The sequence below is a fragment of the Ptychodera flava genome, chromosome 3 (assembly GCF_041260155.1).
Source record: "Ptychodera flava strain L36383 chromosome 3, AS_Pfla_20210202, whole genome shotgun sequence".
Classification (NCBI taxonomy): domain Eukaryota; kingdom Metazoa; phylum Hemichordata; class Enteropneusta; family Ptychoderidae; genus Ptychodera; species Ptychodera flava.
The window spans coordinates 40,234,036-40,247,216 of NC_091930.1; the positions used below are offsets into that span (position 1 = coordinate 40,234,036).

At 38.6% G+C, this 13,181-nt stretch overlaps 1 protein-coding gene across 1 annotated transcript in view; it reads left to right on the forward strand.

The window, feature by feature from the left end:
• Window positions 1-1,995: 1,995 nt before the first annotated feature.
• Window positions 1,996-13,181, forward strand: part of LOC139129298 (scavenger receptor cysteine-rich domain-containing protein DMBT1-like) — a 43,466-nt gene continuing 32,280 nt past the window's right edge. The window contains exons 1-9 of the mRNA XM_070694935.1: window positions 1,996-2,075; window positions 3,915-4,090; window positions 4,475-4,601; window positions 4,935-5,098; window positions 6,237-6,378; window positions 7,503-7,597; window positions 8,430-8,580; window positions 9,804-9,985; window positions 10,576-10,717. Coding sequence (XP_070551036.1) covers window positions 1,996-2,075; window positions 3,915-4,090; window positions 4,475-4,601; window positions 4,935-5,098; window positions 6,237-6,378; window positions 7,503-7,597; window positions 8,430-8,580; window positions 9,804-9,985; window positions 10,576-10,717 — 1,259 coding nt within the window. The remainder of the gene's footprint in view (window positions 2,076-3,914; window positions 4,091-4,474; window positions 4,602-4,934; window positions 5,099-6,236; window positions 6,379-7,502; window positions 7,598-8,429; window positions 8,581-9,803; window positions 9,986-10,575; window positions 10,718-13,181) is intronic.

Sequence of the window (13,181 nt, forward strand, 5' to 3'; positions counted from 1 at the left end):
GACCTCCCTCCGCCCAACTACGGCGCGCCAAATGTTTCAAAAATATTTATGGATTCAGTGCAAAAATAAACTGTCTTTCTCGATTGAAATAAAAGTTCGGTGTCATTACGGAAGAAAATAAGTAAGAAAAGTATAAATAAAAAACAAAAGACAGAAATGTCATTTAATTTCATTTCAACTTGAGAAGATTCTTTAAAGCGTAATTAGGAAATAAACAATTTTCAACGATTTGAAAAAGTCATACATCCATACTTATCGACATACATACACGTATAATAGTTCCCGTAAAAGATGCAATGAGTGCTGATTTTACAAAAAGAAAAATATGTTTATAGCGGTACGTACACAAAAATCACAAGAAAATCACAAAAACCTTTACTACAATTCGGAAAAAATATTACAAAAAAATAAATGTGAACCAAATACAGAAAATCATTATAAAAGAATCAGACAAAAAATCCATGCATACATAAAATTATTTATGTACTTGTTTTTTAGGTTATTTTCACACACTCATCATGACCTGAGTTCAATTAGTCTAGAACATTCTCAAGGTCACTGCCCTTAATCACCTAACAACCACAGGCGTACGGAACGTTTCGTAGATCGTCGTCGGATGGGAATTGACTGACACTTTGAGGCCGAAGGCCGAACCTCGGTACTGTATAAGAATACAAGGTATGTCACGGAAAAATCGACCGGTGGCCCGAAACAAACGAAGTAAAGCATCTACCTCAAAAAATTACATCGACCGGTCGGAAATACCTTCAAGCTTTCAAATCTTTACTCTGGTTACAGAATTCTTTCAAATCTGCCAGTTATTGGCGATAATTGACTGTCCGGCGAATACTCGCACTTGCATTGCCACTCCGCCATTTTGAATGGCTGTTTTACTCCCAAGAGCCATTGCGAGTGGACGAGTGACCCCTTGAAGAGTTTGTTTACAAATGTCAGATTGCGAGATTTGAACATCACGCTGCCAAGGCAATGGTTTGCGTTGATTGCCTTGTTGCCAGATAGCTGAAGTTGTATTCACTGACAGTATGAAATTTACCTAACGGTTAACGGTTGAATTTAGCGGTTGTGGGGTCACGGGGTCACTCGTCCACTGGCAAGGCTTTCAGGAGAAAACAGCTATTCAAAATGGCGGGGTGGCAATGCAAGTGCGAGTATTCGCCGGACAGTCAATTATCGCCCATAACTGGCAGATTAGAAAGAATTCTGTAACCAGAGTAAAGATTTGAAAGTTTGAAGGTATTTCCGACCGGTCGATGTAATTTTTTTGAGGTAGATGCTTTATTTCGTTTGTTTCGGGCCACCGGTCGATTTTTCCGTGACATACCTTGTATTCTTATACAGTACCGAGGTTCGGCCTTCGGCCTCACAGTGTCAGTCACTTCCCATCCGACGACGATCTACGAAACGTTCCGTACGCCTATGCTCACAACCGTGGATTTCTACAATGGAATGAATTCAAATACCATGATAATAAACAACCTCGTTGCTTGGTTCCTCGTCTATCCTCAAAGATCACCCAAATCATTAAAAATGAATAGTTTTGAAGAAATCTGCCGCTTGTTGAGAGAACGTCCATCGTTTTCCGTGTTCGACAAGACGAGCGACGCAAGTAGATACATGCACTATGATGCAACCGCGATCCCTCAGACCGCACAAGCCTTACGAGTATGGCGAGAGTGTCCGGCCTTCGCAACGCCAGATACTCACACTATACTTGCAGGGCTTGATCGGCACATACAAGACATGTCGATCCCCATTGCCGAAAGTTTTATTTCCACACAGTCCAATATATGGTGCTACGATATTTGTGCAGTAACCTATACACAGCTCTTGGTTGCAGGGCTGTGAGTTACTGGCGTTACACGGCCAGGCCGTATAACTGCATACCCATGGCACACGTATAACCACACGGTATGTATCGAACCACACATAACCGTGGGCTAGCGGCTAGCCATCGTTTTGTTGGGGTAGGACTCCATGGTTCGGGCACAGACTGTCTATGGTTTGGGAGAGGCGGCCCTACACTGTACAGCGAGGGAATCGCTGGTCGTCGGCGTGTACTGTACTAGCGACGGGACCGCCGGCCGCTGGCTTACCACCTCAAGTGTACATTGAGGCACGCCATGAGCGAGGGGACCGCTGGCAGCCGACGAACCACACACGAGTGTTTTGTCCACTTGTAACTGTTTAATATAGAATGGGGCGTGTCGGTAACTTGGACGTCCATGAGATGATATTGAAGACTAGAAGCTGAGAGTTATCTCTGAAATACCCAAAATTATCTTGTCCTACATCCGAGTGTGATGATCCAAAACCCTCTGGCATTAAACTCTAACAATCATGACGTTGAGAATTATTCAATTTACATGTTGGGTTTTTTCTGCGGGGTGTCCCACTCTGTTTTTCTTTCTCGAACGGGCCTCTTTTTTTTTTTCTACTGAGATTTTTTTGATAACCTCTTTTTGTTTTTGTCTTTTTTGTAACCTCGTTTTGTTTTGTTTTTCAAGCTGACCTCGTTTTGGTTTCTTTTCAGCCTCAACGCCAGCGCGATCTCGGTCGACTTTTCAATTGTGATCCTCTCTTTTTTTAGTCAGACCTGATGGTGGTTCGTTTTGTTTTTTGTAGTAGTGAAAGTACTATTTTGGGTTTTGGTTTTAATCATTTCAATATTTTTTTGTGTGTGCTTGATCTTTGTTTTGCTTTTTTTCCCTTATAATTAGCATTCATTGCACCTTTATATCAATACACGTGTATGTACGTCATAAGTATGGGAGTGTGGTATTTCCAATTTTTTGAAACAGTTTATCTTCTCATTACGGTTTAAAGAGTATTGCACATTTGAATATTACGTAACATTCTGCCCTTTTTTGCGATAATACTTTTCTCGTTTATTTTCTTCTGTAATTCCGTGAATTTTTATTTCAATCGAGAAAGACGGCTTCACGTCATCTTTATCTGTACAGACACATTCAAATATTTAATGACACATATTTTCAATGAATTTTTATGAAAAAGTACATTATATAAAATGCAATGATATAGACGAAAGAATTTTTTCTTTATTATTCATACACGTTTAAGATTTTATTTAGAAAAAAATTGACAGTTTATTTTTACTCTATGACGATAAATATTTTTGAAACATTTGGCGCGCCGTATATCCAACTTTGTATCAATATATTTTGATGGATTATTTTTGTTTTCGCACAAATCGAGACTTTTTTTCGAAAACAGATAAAATTTGGCACTTCGGCTTGGAATTCTGGAAAGTGCTTTACCGTCTTTTGATTGACATAAAGATAAATCTGGTTAAATGTTTTGGCAAAAATACACATAAACTCCGATCACACTAACTTGCCCTCTATCTTGCAGCTATTACGTCTTGTATTCTTACTGACAAATGTAAACTTCTGTCAACTTTTACATACACTTTTATGGGTATCATTGTCTACACTGAGATCGGTTTTAGATGATAAATTTTAAAATATCATCATTAACAAATTTTATTTGGCCATACTAGTATATTCTCACAGATGGACTTGTCAACACAGCAACCTTTCGTGACTGCAAACTTATATTTCTAATTAAAAGACTGATTTACGCGGATAATTTAAGTAAACAGAACGACAACAAAAAGTTCAAAACTTTAGCTTGCGAAAGGGGACTTTGCTGACGAACTGCGTTTTCCAAAAGGTTGTAATGAATCATTTCCCAGTTAATCCAAGCCACTCCTGTCGTAATAGAGGAAGGAGAGCATGGAAAACAAGCCCCTATAATTACCATGATATGTTACTATTTGTCCTCTTCTCTATCTGTCTGTCTCTCCCTCACTCCCTCCCCCTCTCCCTCCGTCCCTCCCACTCCCCCCTCTCTCTCTCATTCACACTTTCACTCAGTGGTGGTACTGTCTATTATGATGCCAAATACGGAGAAGGAAGTGGACCGGTCTGGTTTGACAATATTCGTTGCACCGGAAATGAAGAGTCCATTTTTGAATGTGGATTTTCAGAAAACAGAAAAAATAGCTGCGGTCACTATCAGGATGTCAGCGTCTCCTGCACATCGACACCAAGTGAGTCAGGGACCTTTGCTTGTTTAAGTGAAAAGCAATAGTTTAAAATGCCACCTGATAGGAGGATGAACTCTGCTACCTTTTGAAGTGAAAAGATGTAGTTAGCATTGAGTCTAAAATATTCATGTAACACATAACTAGAACTGCAGTCGTTCGAAAACGGACAAAATTTTATCATCGATTTATGTCAGGTTTTTTTCTTCATAGTGATGTAGTGAAAGACTTCGGCGTGACTGTGCTAGAAACGACGTTACCTATCCTTATAATTATAATGTTCGTATAGTTACTGCCTCACAGTTATTCGATTCCAATTCCGATGACCAGTGAAGTTCGCTGTAGTAGCGAAACTAAACTGGAATCACTTTTTTCTCACTCTTGATCAAGACGAAGGTGATGTGAGGCTGAGAGAAAATCTCTTGGAGGTTTATCACCTGGGCCAATGGGGCACAGTATGCGACGACAATTTCGATATGAAGGCAACAGCAGTAGTGTGCCGACAACTAGGATACGGGTTCGCTCTCTCTTTTCATACTTCCTCGTGATTCATTTTATTTCTCTGATTTCAAATGATTTGTATTTTGTCTTTGTTATTTGCTGAACTAATAACCACTAAGCTATCAAATAAATTCTGAAGAATATACGTTATATATGTACTAAATGTGTATTCGTATACGTATACTTACTTAAACCAATTAATGTATTGTGTTATATATACAAACATATATACAAAGATCTATTTTCTTTGATATATATATATATATATATATATATATATATATATATATATATATATATATATATATATATATATATATATATATATATATATATATATACCGTTCAGGAGTGGACGCCCTGGGTACATATACCATCATGACACTGGTAGCATCTGGCTAGATGATGTACGATGTACGGGTAACGAAATCAAACTGACACAATGTGCACACAACGGATGGGGAGAACACAATTGTGTCCACTCAGAAGTTGTACACATCGACTGCGAAAACGGTAAATCTGTGTTTTTTTTATTACGTATGCTATGTCATCTTACCACATTCTATTCCAGTTAAACTATCAATTAAACAATAAGCGTTCATGCAGAGGAAAATAGTGGCATATCATAAGGTTTAGAATATATCGAGTGTGGTGTTATGTCACTTGTGTGTCACTAATATATCCAGAAGCATTTTTGACGATTAGGCATGTGATGATCTAAGGTAGTTTTGCAACCTTTGCCGTGTTTGCTACGGCAGCACGCATTTTCGCAATTTTTTGCATGAATCTGAAAAATACCCTGTCATGATGTAAACTATAGTTAGCAGATGTTTAGTTGCTGGTAACGCACATGCATTTACGAAACGATTTTCGGCCCATTTTCAGTAATTATTTGTTGAGTAAAATGTTCACTTGAATGTTAAACAATTGTTTAATTGAACGACATTGAGAGAAATAATTGTCGCAACCGTCAGGGCCTTCTTTTCTGTTCGGTCTTGCCACCATACGATAGAAGTATCACAGAAATGAAATTTATGGGTGACGTTGCATGCAGGACATAATGGAACTGTTTCCACTTATGGTTCAAAATTGCCTGTTTCAAGAATCAAAGGATTAGATCAAATTGGTAATGATGTCAGTCCTAATATTTTTACTTCAATGCTTACTGAACAAAAGGCAGAAAGAAAATGTTAAATCACCATAAACAGACCGTCACCAAGTAAACCGAAAATATTCATGGGAAGGCTTTCTCAAATCCATACATGTACTTAGTACATTAATTCTCTCATAAAAGTGCCATGGTTCGTTTTGTATACACTAAGAGAATTATCAATTTACATTACAGCAATTTAGATGTTTTTGATAGTTGCAATTTTTACAGTCGATAATGATTCATATATATCCGCCAACGAGGAAGCATATGAACTGCTCATCGGACAACGGACACAACAGTCCTAGGACACACTACTTATATGAGTATCGTTTGCCCTCTGGTTTACGATCATTGACCCACACTTCTTGTTCGGAGGCGAAAAGTCGACTGTCCGCATGGTAAACTACTGCCACAGTAGATATTCTGCATTCATATACCTTGTTCACATACAGATATCTATGGCTTAACATTTCGTGATCATGTTACTCTTCTTCACAGAGATACCCATTCGCTTAGCCGATGGTGTGTCTTCACATGAAGGGCGTGTTGAAATTTATCACAACAATGAGTGGGGTACTGTATGCGATGACAACTTTAACGAGAATGCTGCATTGGTCGTCTGTCGACAGCTCGGATTTACGTAAGTGTGTGCACTGAAGTTGATGGCACATTGTGGTCAACACTCATGTGATGTTTGTTTAGTATAGAATTGAGCCAGAAAACAATCAGTCGGAAATTGTGTTTGATATAGCGCTATGAAATAGTCGCGATACCCACAGCTAAAGTCATGGTTTCTTCTTGAATAGAGGGTCAATGATTCGTGTTTCATCCAGGACAGTCTGAGGCAACTCAATTCCACTTTCAGCTTCCGTATTTATAAATATGACCATAGCATGCAAACTTAAAGGGACAAGGTCGCTCCTTTTTTACCCTCTTGTGATTTGGAATACTTGCGTAAAGTCACTCAGGGTACAACAATGAAGACAATGCATGACTGCAAAAAGTGTCAAATACGTTGGTTTCTAACGGGTTCGAACTCACAATGTACGTCACACAGTCACCTATTTGAGAAGTCACAGAGAAAGCCGCTGGGCCAAATCCCCAATCTCAAACAAAATTGGTTCAATAACCGAACTAAGTTGTTACATTTTCTGTCTGCGGACCCCTTGACACACTGTAGAGTTCGCGAAGCACTCACGCCCGTACGCTTGTTGTCACACATCACACACAAACTTAGTCGAAGCGAAACGAAAATTACCCCCTTGCTGCTTTACCAACACAAATAAACTTGTCGCAATGTACGCAAAAGCTGGTATCCTTATCTATATGAAAAGCGCCTCCAATTAGTATTCCATTACAAAAGCTTGCATTAGGTTCAAACTTTATGTAACAGTGTGTGTTCAGCTATGCATGGTCAGAGTTGTACACGGAGCTAGATTTCCTAGTACAGACTTAAAATGTTCAACTGAACGTTTAATCTCGTCTGGCGACAAGCAGAATTGAGGATGTGCACAATTGACCAGTATTTCAGCATGTTTTATGAAGTCAAACATCATAAAATACTTTTCATGCCAAACAAACATTCATGAAAAACGTTACGAAAGAATACTTTGTCCTTTAATGATTTTCAAATCAAGAACAGTAAATGATGTCTACCGACGGTTTACTTTGCAGACTGTGGATAGCCAATCACTGAAAGGTTCTCGACATGATTTGTCACATTATGGAATAACCATATTCTGTGTACTTTGTTGTTGTTTCCAGATCAGTAGGAGCAACTTTGGCTCGCTTTGGACAAGGGAGTGGTCCAATATGGCTTGATGGATTTTCTTGCAACGGCAATGAACCTAATTTGACAAGTTGACTTTGCAGACTACACTGGGGTATCACAATTGTGGCCACAACGAGGACGCTGGGGTGTCGTGCTCTCAATGTAAATGATGACAAAATTATTGAGTACAATGCGCCTCGGGTACAGATATTCAGAATGACAAACATTTTTATAACATCCTTGTTGTCTATCACTTGTGCATAGTCATTTTGAAGATTACGCATTGAATAAAGTTTTCGCCGGCTAAATTTGTTAAAATCAAAAGTGTGATTTTACCCGATGAAGTTACCACAGGAATAGCATCAATTTTGAATTTGACATTTCAGTGAACACAGGAAAATATTTTTCACTGGCACAGATAGCATGGTGACCGTTGACTTTTCTTCCCGATTTCGAAAGGAAATGGTTCAACGGTATTTTTAGTGACAAGGTTACTAAAAAGTTAGCTGCATGTGGTAATCGAAAGCTTCGCTATCAGAAAGAAGCAAAAAAACAAAACAAAACAAAAACAAAAACAAAAATAAAAAACAACGAACTGACGACATTGAACGAAACGAGTATTACCGAGGTAAAGTGTTACAGTATCCTTTGATTGTTACGTAATGCAGCATCGTTGTATGTTTATTCACCGGTAGAGGATATTTCAACACAGAACACAGACTTTGACGTGACCAAGCCGTCAAAAAAAAAAGTTAGAGTGCTAAAATATTTCCCCCGGAGTGCAACATGTCATCTTAATGCACTAAATTCCGTTTCGTTTTGCAAAAACAATACCCACAAACCTGGTATATATTGCAAATTGTAGGTCAAATGATAAATATCTGGAAGAAGAAAAAACCTTGAAAATGTATCTCGTTTAGCCCCACAGGACAGCAATGTTCGCCTTGTCGGGGGCAGTACCCCTGAAAGTGGACGACTGGAAATCTACCACGATGGTATCTGGGGGACTGTCTGTGATGATTACTTCACTAGCGTGGATGCAGATGTTGTCTGCAGAGAGTTAGGTTTCTGGTAGGTTATTGAAAAAAGCAAATGCTATAAAAGTCAATGTCCTCTGTCAGTTCGGTTCCTCGAGTCAAAAATGTATATTCATCTTTAAGAAACGTGTTTCCATTCAGGGAACCATGTCGTATCGAAGTCTCCGTTCTATCTGTCTGTGTCTATATGTACATGAATAAATGTACACCTCGTTGTATCTGCCACTACAATTCAATATCGTTTGTGTTTTTAATGAGCTATCCTGAGAAGCAGGCATGACTAACGTGTGTCCAGTTTTATTAAACTATTCCTTCCAAAACATTTTGGAGCAAATACGGTTGTGATATGAAGGGATATATTTGTTCAAATGTGATTTAATAATTTGAGGTCGCTAAAGGAATCGCGATTACAATCGTCATGCATTTATTCCTCTCAATCCCAATGAATATTTTAAATCCTACCTCCCTGTGGGACTGTAATTTTCTTATTCCCTTATTACATGAGAAAACATATATTGAGCCAAAGATATTAAACTTAAAGTTTGATTTTTCCCAATTTTTTGTATCATCTCAAATCTCTTTATATTTGTCTTCTACCTAATCACGTTGTATGTATGTATGTATGTATGTATGTATGTATATATGTATGGATGGATGGATGGATGGATGGATGGATGGATGGATGGATGGATGGATGGATGGATGGATGGATGTATGTATGTATGTATGTATGTATGTATGTATGTATGTATGTATGTATGTATGTATGTATGTATGTATGTATGTATGTGATGTATGTATGTATGTATGTATGTATGTATGTATGTATGTATGTATGTATGTATGTATGTATGTATGTATGTATGTATGTATGTATGTATGTATGTATGTATGTATGTATGTATGTATGTATGTATGTATGTATGTATGTATGTATGTATGTATGTATGTATGTATGTATGTATGTATGTATGTAGGTAGGTAGGTAGGTAGGTAGGTACGTATGCATGTATGTATGTATGTATGTATGGGTGTATGAATGTATGAATGTATGGATACATGCATGTGTTTGCGTAGGCAGTGTCAGTCTGTCTGCTTGTTTGTTTGTTTTTTTTGCGTCAGTTTTCTCGTTGCTTTGTGTTTGTCGTGTCCTTGTGTGTGGATGGATGGATAGATCGTTTGTGTTTGGTGCCGAGAAAATTAATTGCATAAATTGGTAAATGTTTGTTTCTGTTGGTAATTTTTTTCCTCATTCAGGCAAAGCAGCCTATCGAGCAGCAGTAGTACTCGTTCGTATGGGCAAGGATCTGGCACTATATGGTTGGATGACGTTGAGTGTCAAGGTCGAGAAATTTCATTAGTTATGTGCAGCCACCGAGGCTGGGGTACCCACAATTGCGGTCACAGTGAAGATGTTGGCATTATTTGTGATACTTTAGGTAGAGTAACATTATTTCATACACATCGATACATTAACTGGGTTCAAAGGATGTAGCCATTTGTTTTTATTATTAGTTTGTATTGAATGTGCCACGTGGACGGCTATTTCAGTTGTCTTTTTTTAAAATGCTTATCTAGTCTTCCACTTGAGGGGGCTCATTTTACGCTCTCTGGGTAAGAACACTTTAGGCGTCTTTGTATGATAAAACTCGGAAATTGTTTTTCCCGATAAAGTCAACATATGAATGGCATCATTGTCAATTTCGAATTTTAATAATTGTCAGTTAATTTGTTTCTGTAACTTAGTGCCAAACTTTGCAAGCTCGACGACCCCTGATTTTTGTTCTGCATTTCGTATGGGAGCATATTAAAGTTTGGTTAAGGAAAGTTTGAGCAAAAGTTTAAGACTTTCCGTTTTCGATGTGCGTATTTCCTTAAAGGAGGGTAAAGCTTACTCAATTGTAATCTCTCTCAGTAGTTTTTAAAGCTCGAAAAAGCGTAATAATATGAAGCTTGGGTAAATTTTATATTCCTTGCCACTGCAGCCTTATGTCAAATATTGCACAATTCTGAAATGATTCTTTTATAGAGGGAGGCATCCGCCTTGCCAACGGTGAGGAAGAATTCGAAGGACGGTTAGAAGTTTACTTCAACGGCGAATGGAACACAGTATGCGACGACGAATTTGATGCCAGAGACGCTGCTGTTGTATGTAGGCAGTTGGGATATAGGTATTTTAGAGACATTTTCTACCATAAAATATCATCTCCTGATTACTTCAACCAGTATCAATTAATAAAATTGCAACAAGCGGTTTCAGCGATTATATTGAAACAAGAAATATCAATGACTTGGCCTCGTGGAAAACCCCAAGCTCACTTCATAAGGAAATGCTCCACGCGAATACATTGGTTTTAGTAGCAAAGTGTTGCTATTTTTCAGGACATTTACCTGCAATGTAGCGTTTTACTGCTAATTATATTTAAATGTCCTGCAATTAACTGTTCAAAGCACCCACTATGGGCGGGTACATTCTTCGTTATCAGAGTTGGAAAATGAATTAAACTTTACATTTGAAATGCATTTCTTTAAAAAACCACTTGATATCATAATGCTTCGTTGACAAGCAACTATTAATAATTTCTTCGTACTTTATGGAACGGAAATGGCAGCTACTACTGACGTTACCATAGAACACAGCGTAGAATTAAAAAAAATAAAGTTAGGGGCCGTCTCAGATTGTCGCATAACATGCCGAAAATGCCAAGACGTTTTGACCGGTTGACCTCGCTGTTAATTTTATGCAGGAAATTACAATAGCAATGCTTGTTCGATTGACGTATTGCCTTGAGGCGGGATCGCAGTGGTATAGGGGGAGGAGTACCTTCCCGATGGTGATAAGTGGTGCAGATTACCGTCGCCGAGGTGACTGGCGTATACGCGTGCCAAAAGACACCTATGGTTGATTTCCTGTTGACCAGTCGGATGGCAGAGTTGCAAATACCTGGACTGAACCATTTGGTTTTTTGTGGGTGTCGGTGGTACTTTGACAATAAAAGTAAAGATGCACAGATATTGAGTTTATTGTCTTGTTTATGAGCGGCCAGTATTTCCAACAGCATGAATTACGTGCATTTGCCCTAGGAGAAATCGAATGTAACCACATTCCTTAAGCTCGACGTACACTTAAGTGCCCCAAAGAACCATGGAATCACCCGACTTTCGATTTAAGAGATGAGTTTTGCCAACCGCGTATACAGAAAAAGTGGCAGATGACTTTATTTTTAGAATCATAGACAGTAGAGCGAGATGTAAAAATGTGAAAGAGGCTCCTCACCTAACTATCTAAATGTTTTTGTGTCGAGTTTGTGTTTGATTCATTTCGAAAATGTGTTCCTACATTCTTATCCCATTGTGTGTGTTAATAAAAATGTTTGTTTCGCTTTGGATATTTGTAGAGAAGTTTGGATTAGTGTGTACGGTAATGTTTGTTTGTGTGGGGAAAGCTTATGGCGAGACGCAGCCGGACCTATGTTGTTACAAAAGTTGATAGAGTGCCCTTTGACGCTTGCGTTTCGAAACCCGAGTGTGATTTCTCATCAGTCGCAGTGTAGATTCATTCCTTAGTTTGTGTTTGTGAAAATTTATTTTAATGCATTTTAGTGGTCTTGCTTTTCGATTAGCGAGGCAAGTATATTAATTTTGGTCACGTTGTGAGTCCGTTTGGTGGTTCGGTTTGTTTGTTCTATGTTTCTTTACTTCGGTAAATTTTGTTTTGACTGGTGTGTCTTATACACTGCAAGATCCGAGGTGCAACTTTTTATAGACATACCCCCTCGCTACGTATTTAGGTGTTGCGAGTGTAGCGAAGGCTAGGAAAAGAAGTCTAATTACAGAGAAATATATCAATGCGCAGCCTGTTTAAGATGGGACTATTTTCACATAGAGTGTCTGGTATGGAACAGTTCGACTTCCCATCGATTTACATATCGTGAATAATTATTCCTTTCATAAGAGAAAGAAAGTTTAGAGTAGCGAAAGAGAGAGGGTCACCTGAACTTTGTTTGAAGGACCAGTGACCCCTACGAATAATATAAAAACTATACTAGGGTACGTTGGCGATGGATGAAAGCTAAAACATGATAATTTTCAAGATATGTTGAGGTGATGCATGTAGATATTCAGTATGGAACACATCAGTAAAGTTGTAAAAGAGCAGTCGCGTCGTTACTCGCCAGAGAGACACCAATCTTGTAGCGTAGTTAAGAACGTGTAGCGAGGTGTAACCAAGTCTAGGAGTAAAATTTTGTGAAAATTGGAGAAGGGGGTGTAGCGAGCGTAACGAAGTGTAGCGAGGTGTAAGGGGCTGTAAGATGGTCACTTTTTACTCGCCAGAGAGACACCAATCTTGTAGCGTAGTTAAGAACATGTAGCGAGGTGTAACCAAGTCTAGGAGTAAAATTTTGTGAAAATTGGAGAAGGGGGTGTAGCGAGCGTAACGAAGTGTAGCGAGGTGTAAGGGGCTGTAAGATGGTCACTTTTTACTCGCCAGAGAGACACCAATCTTGTAGCGTAGTTAAGAACATGTAGCGAGGTGTAACCAAGTCTAGGAGTAAAATTTTGTGAAAATTGGAGAAGGGGGTGTAGCGAGCGTAACGAAGTGTAGCGAGGTGTAAGGGGCTGTAAGATGGTCAC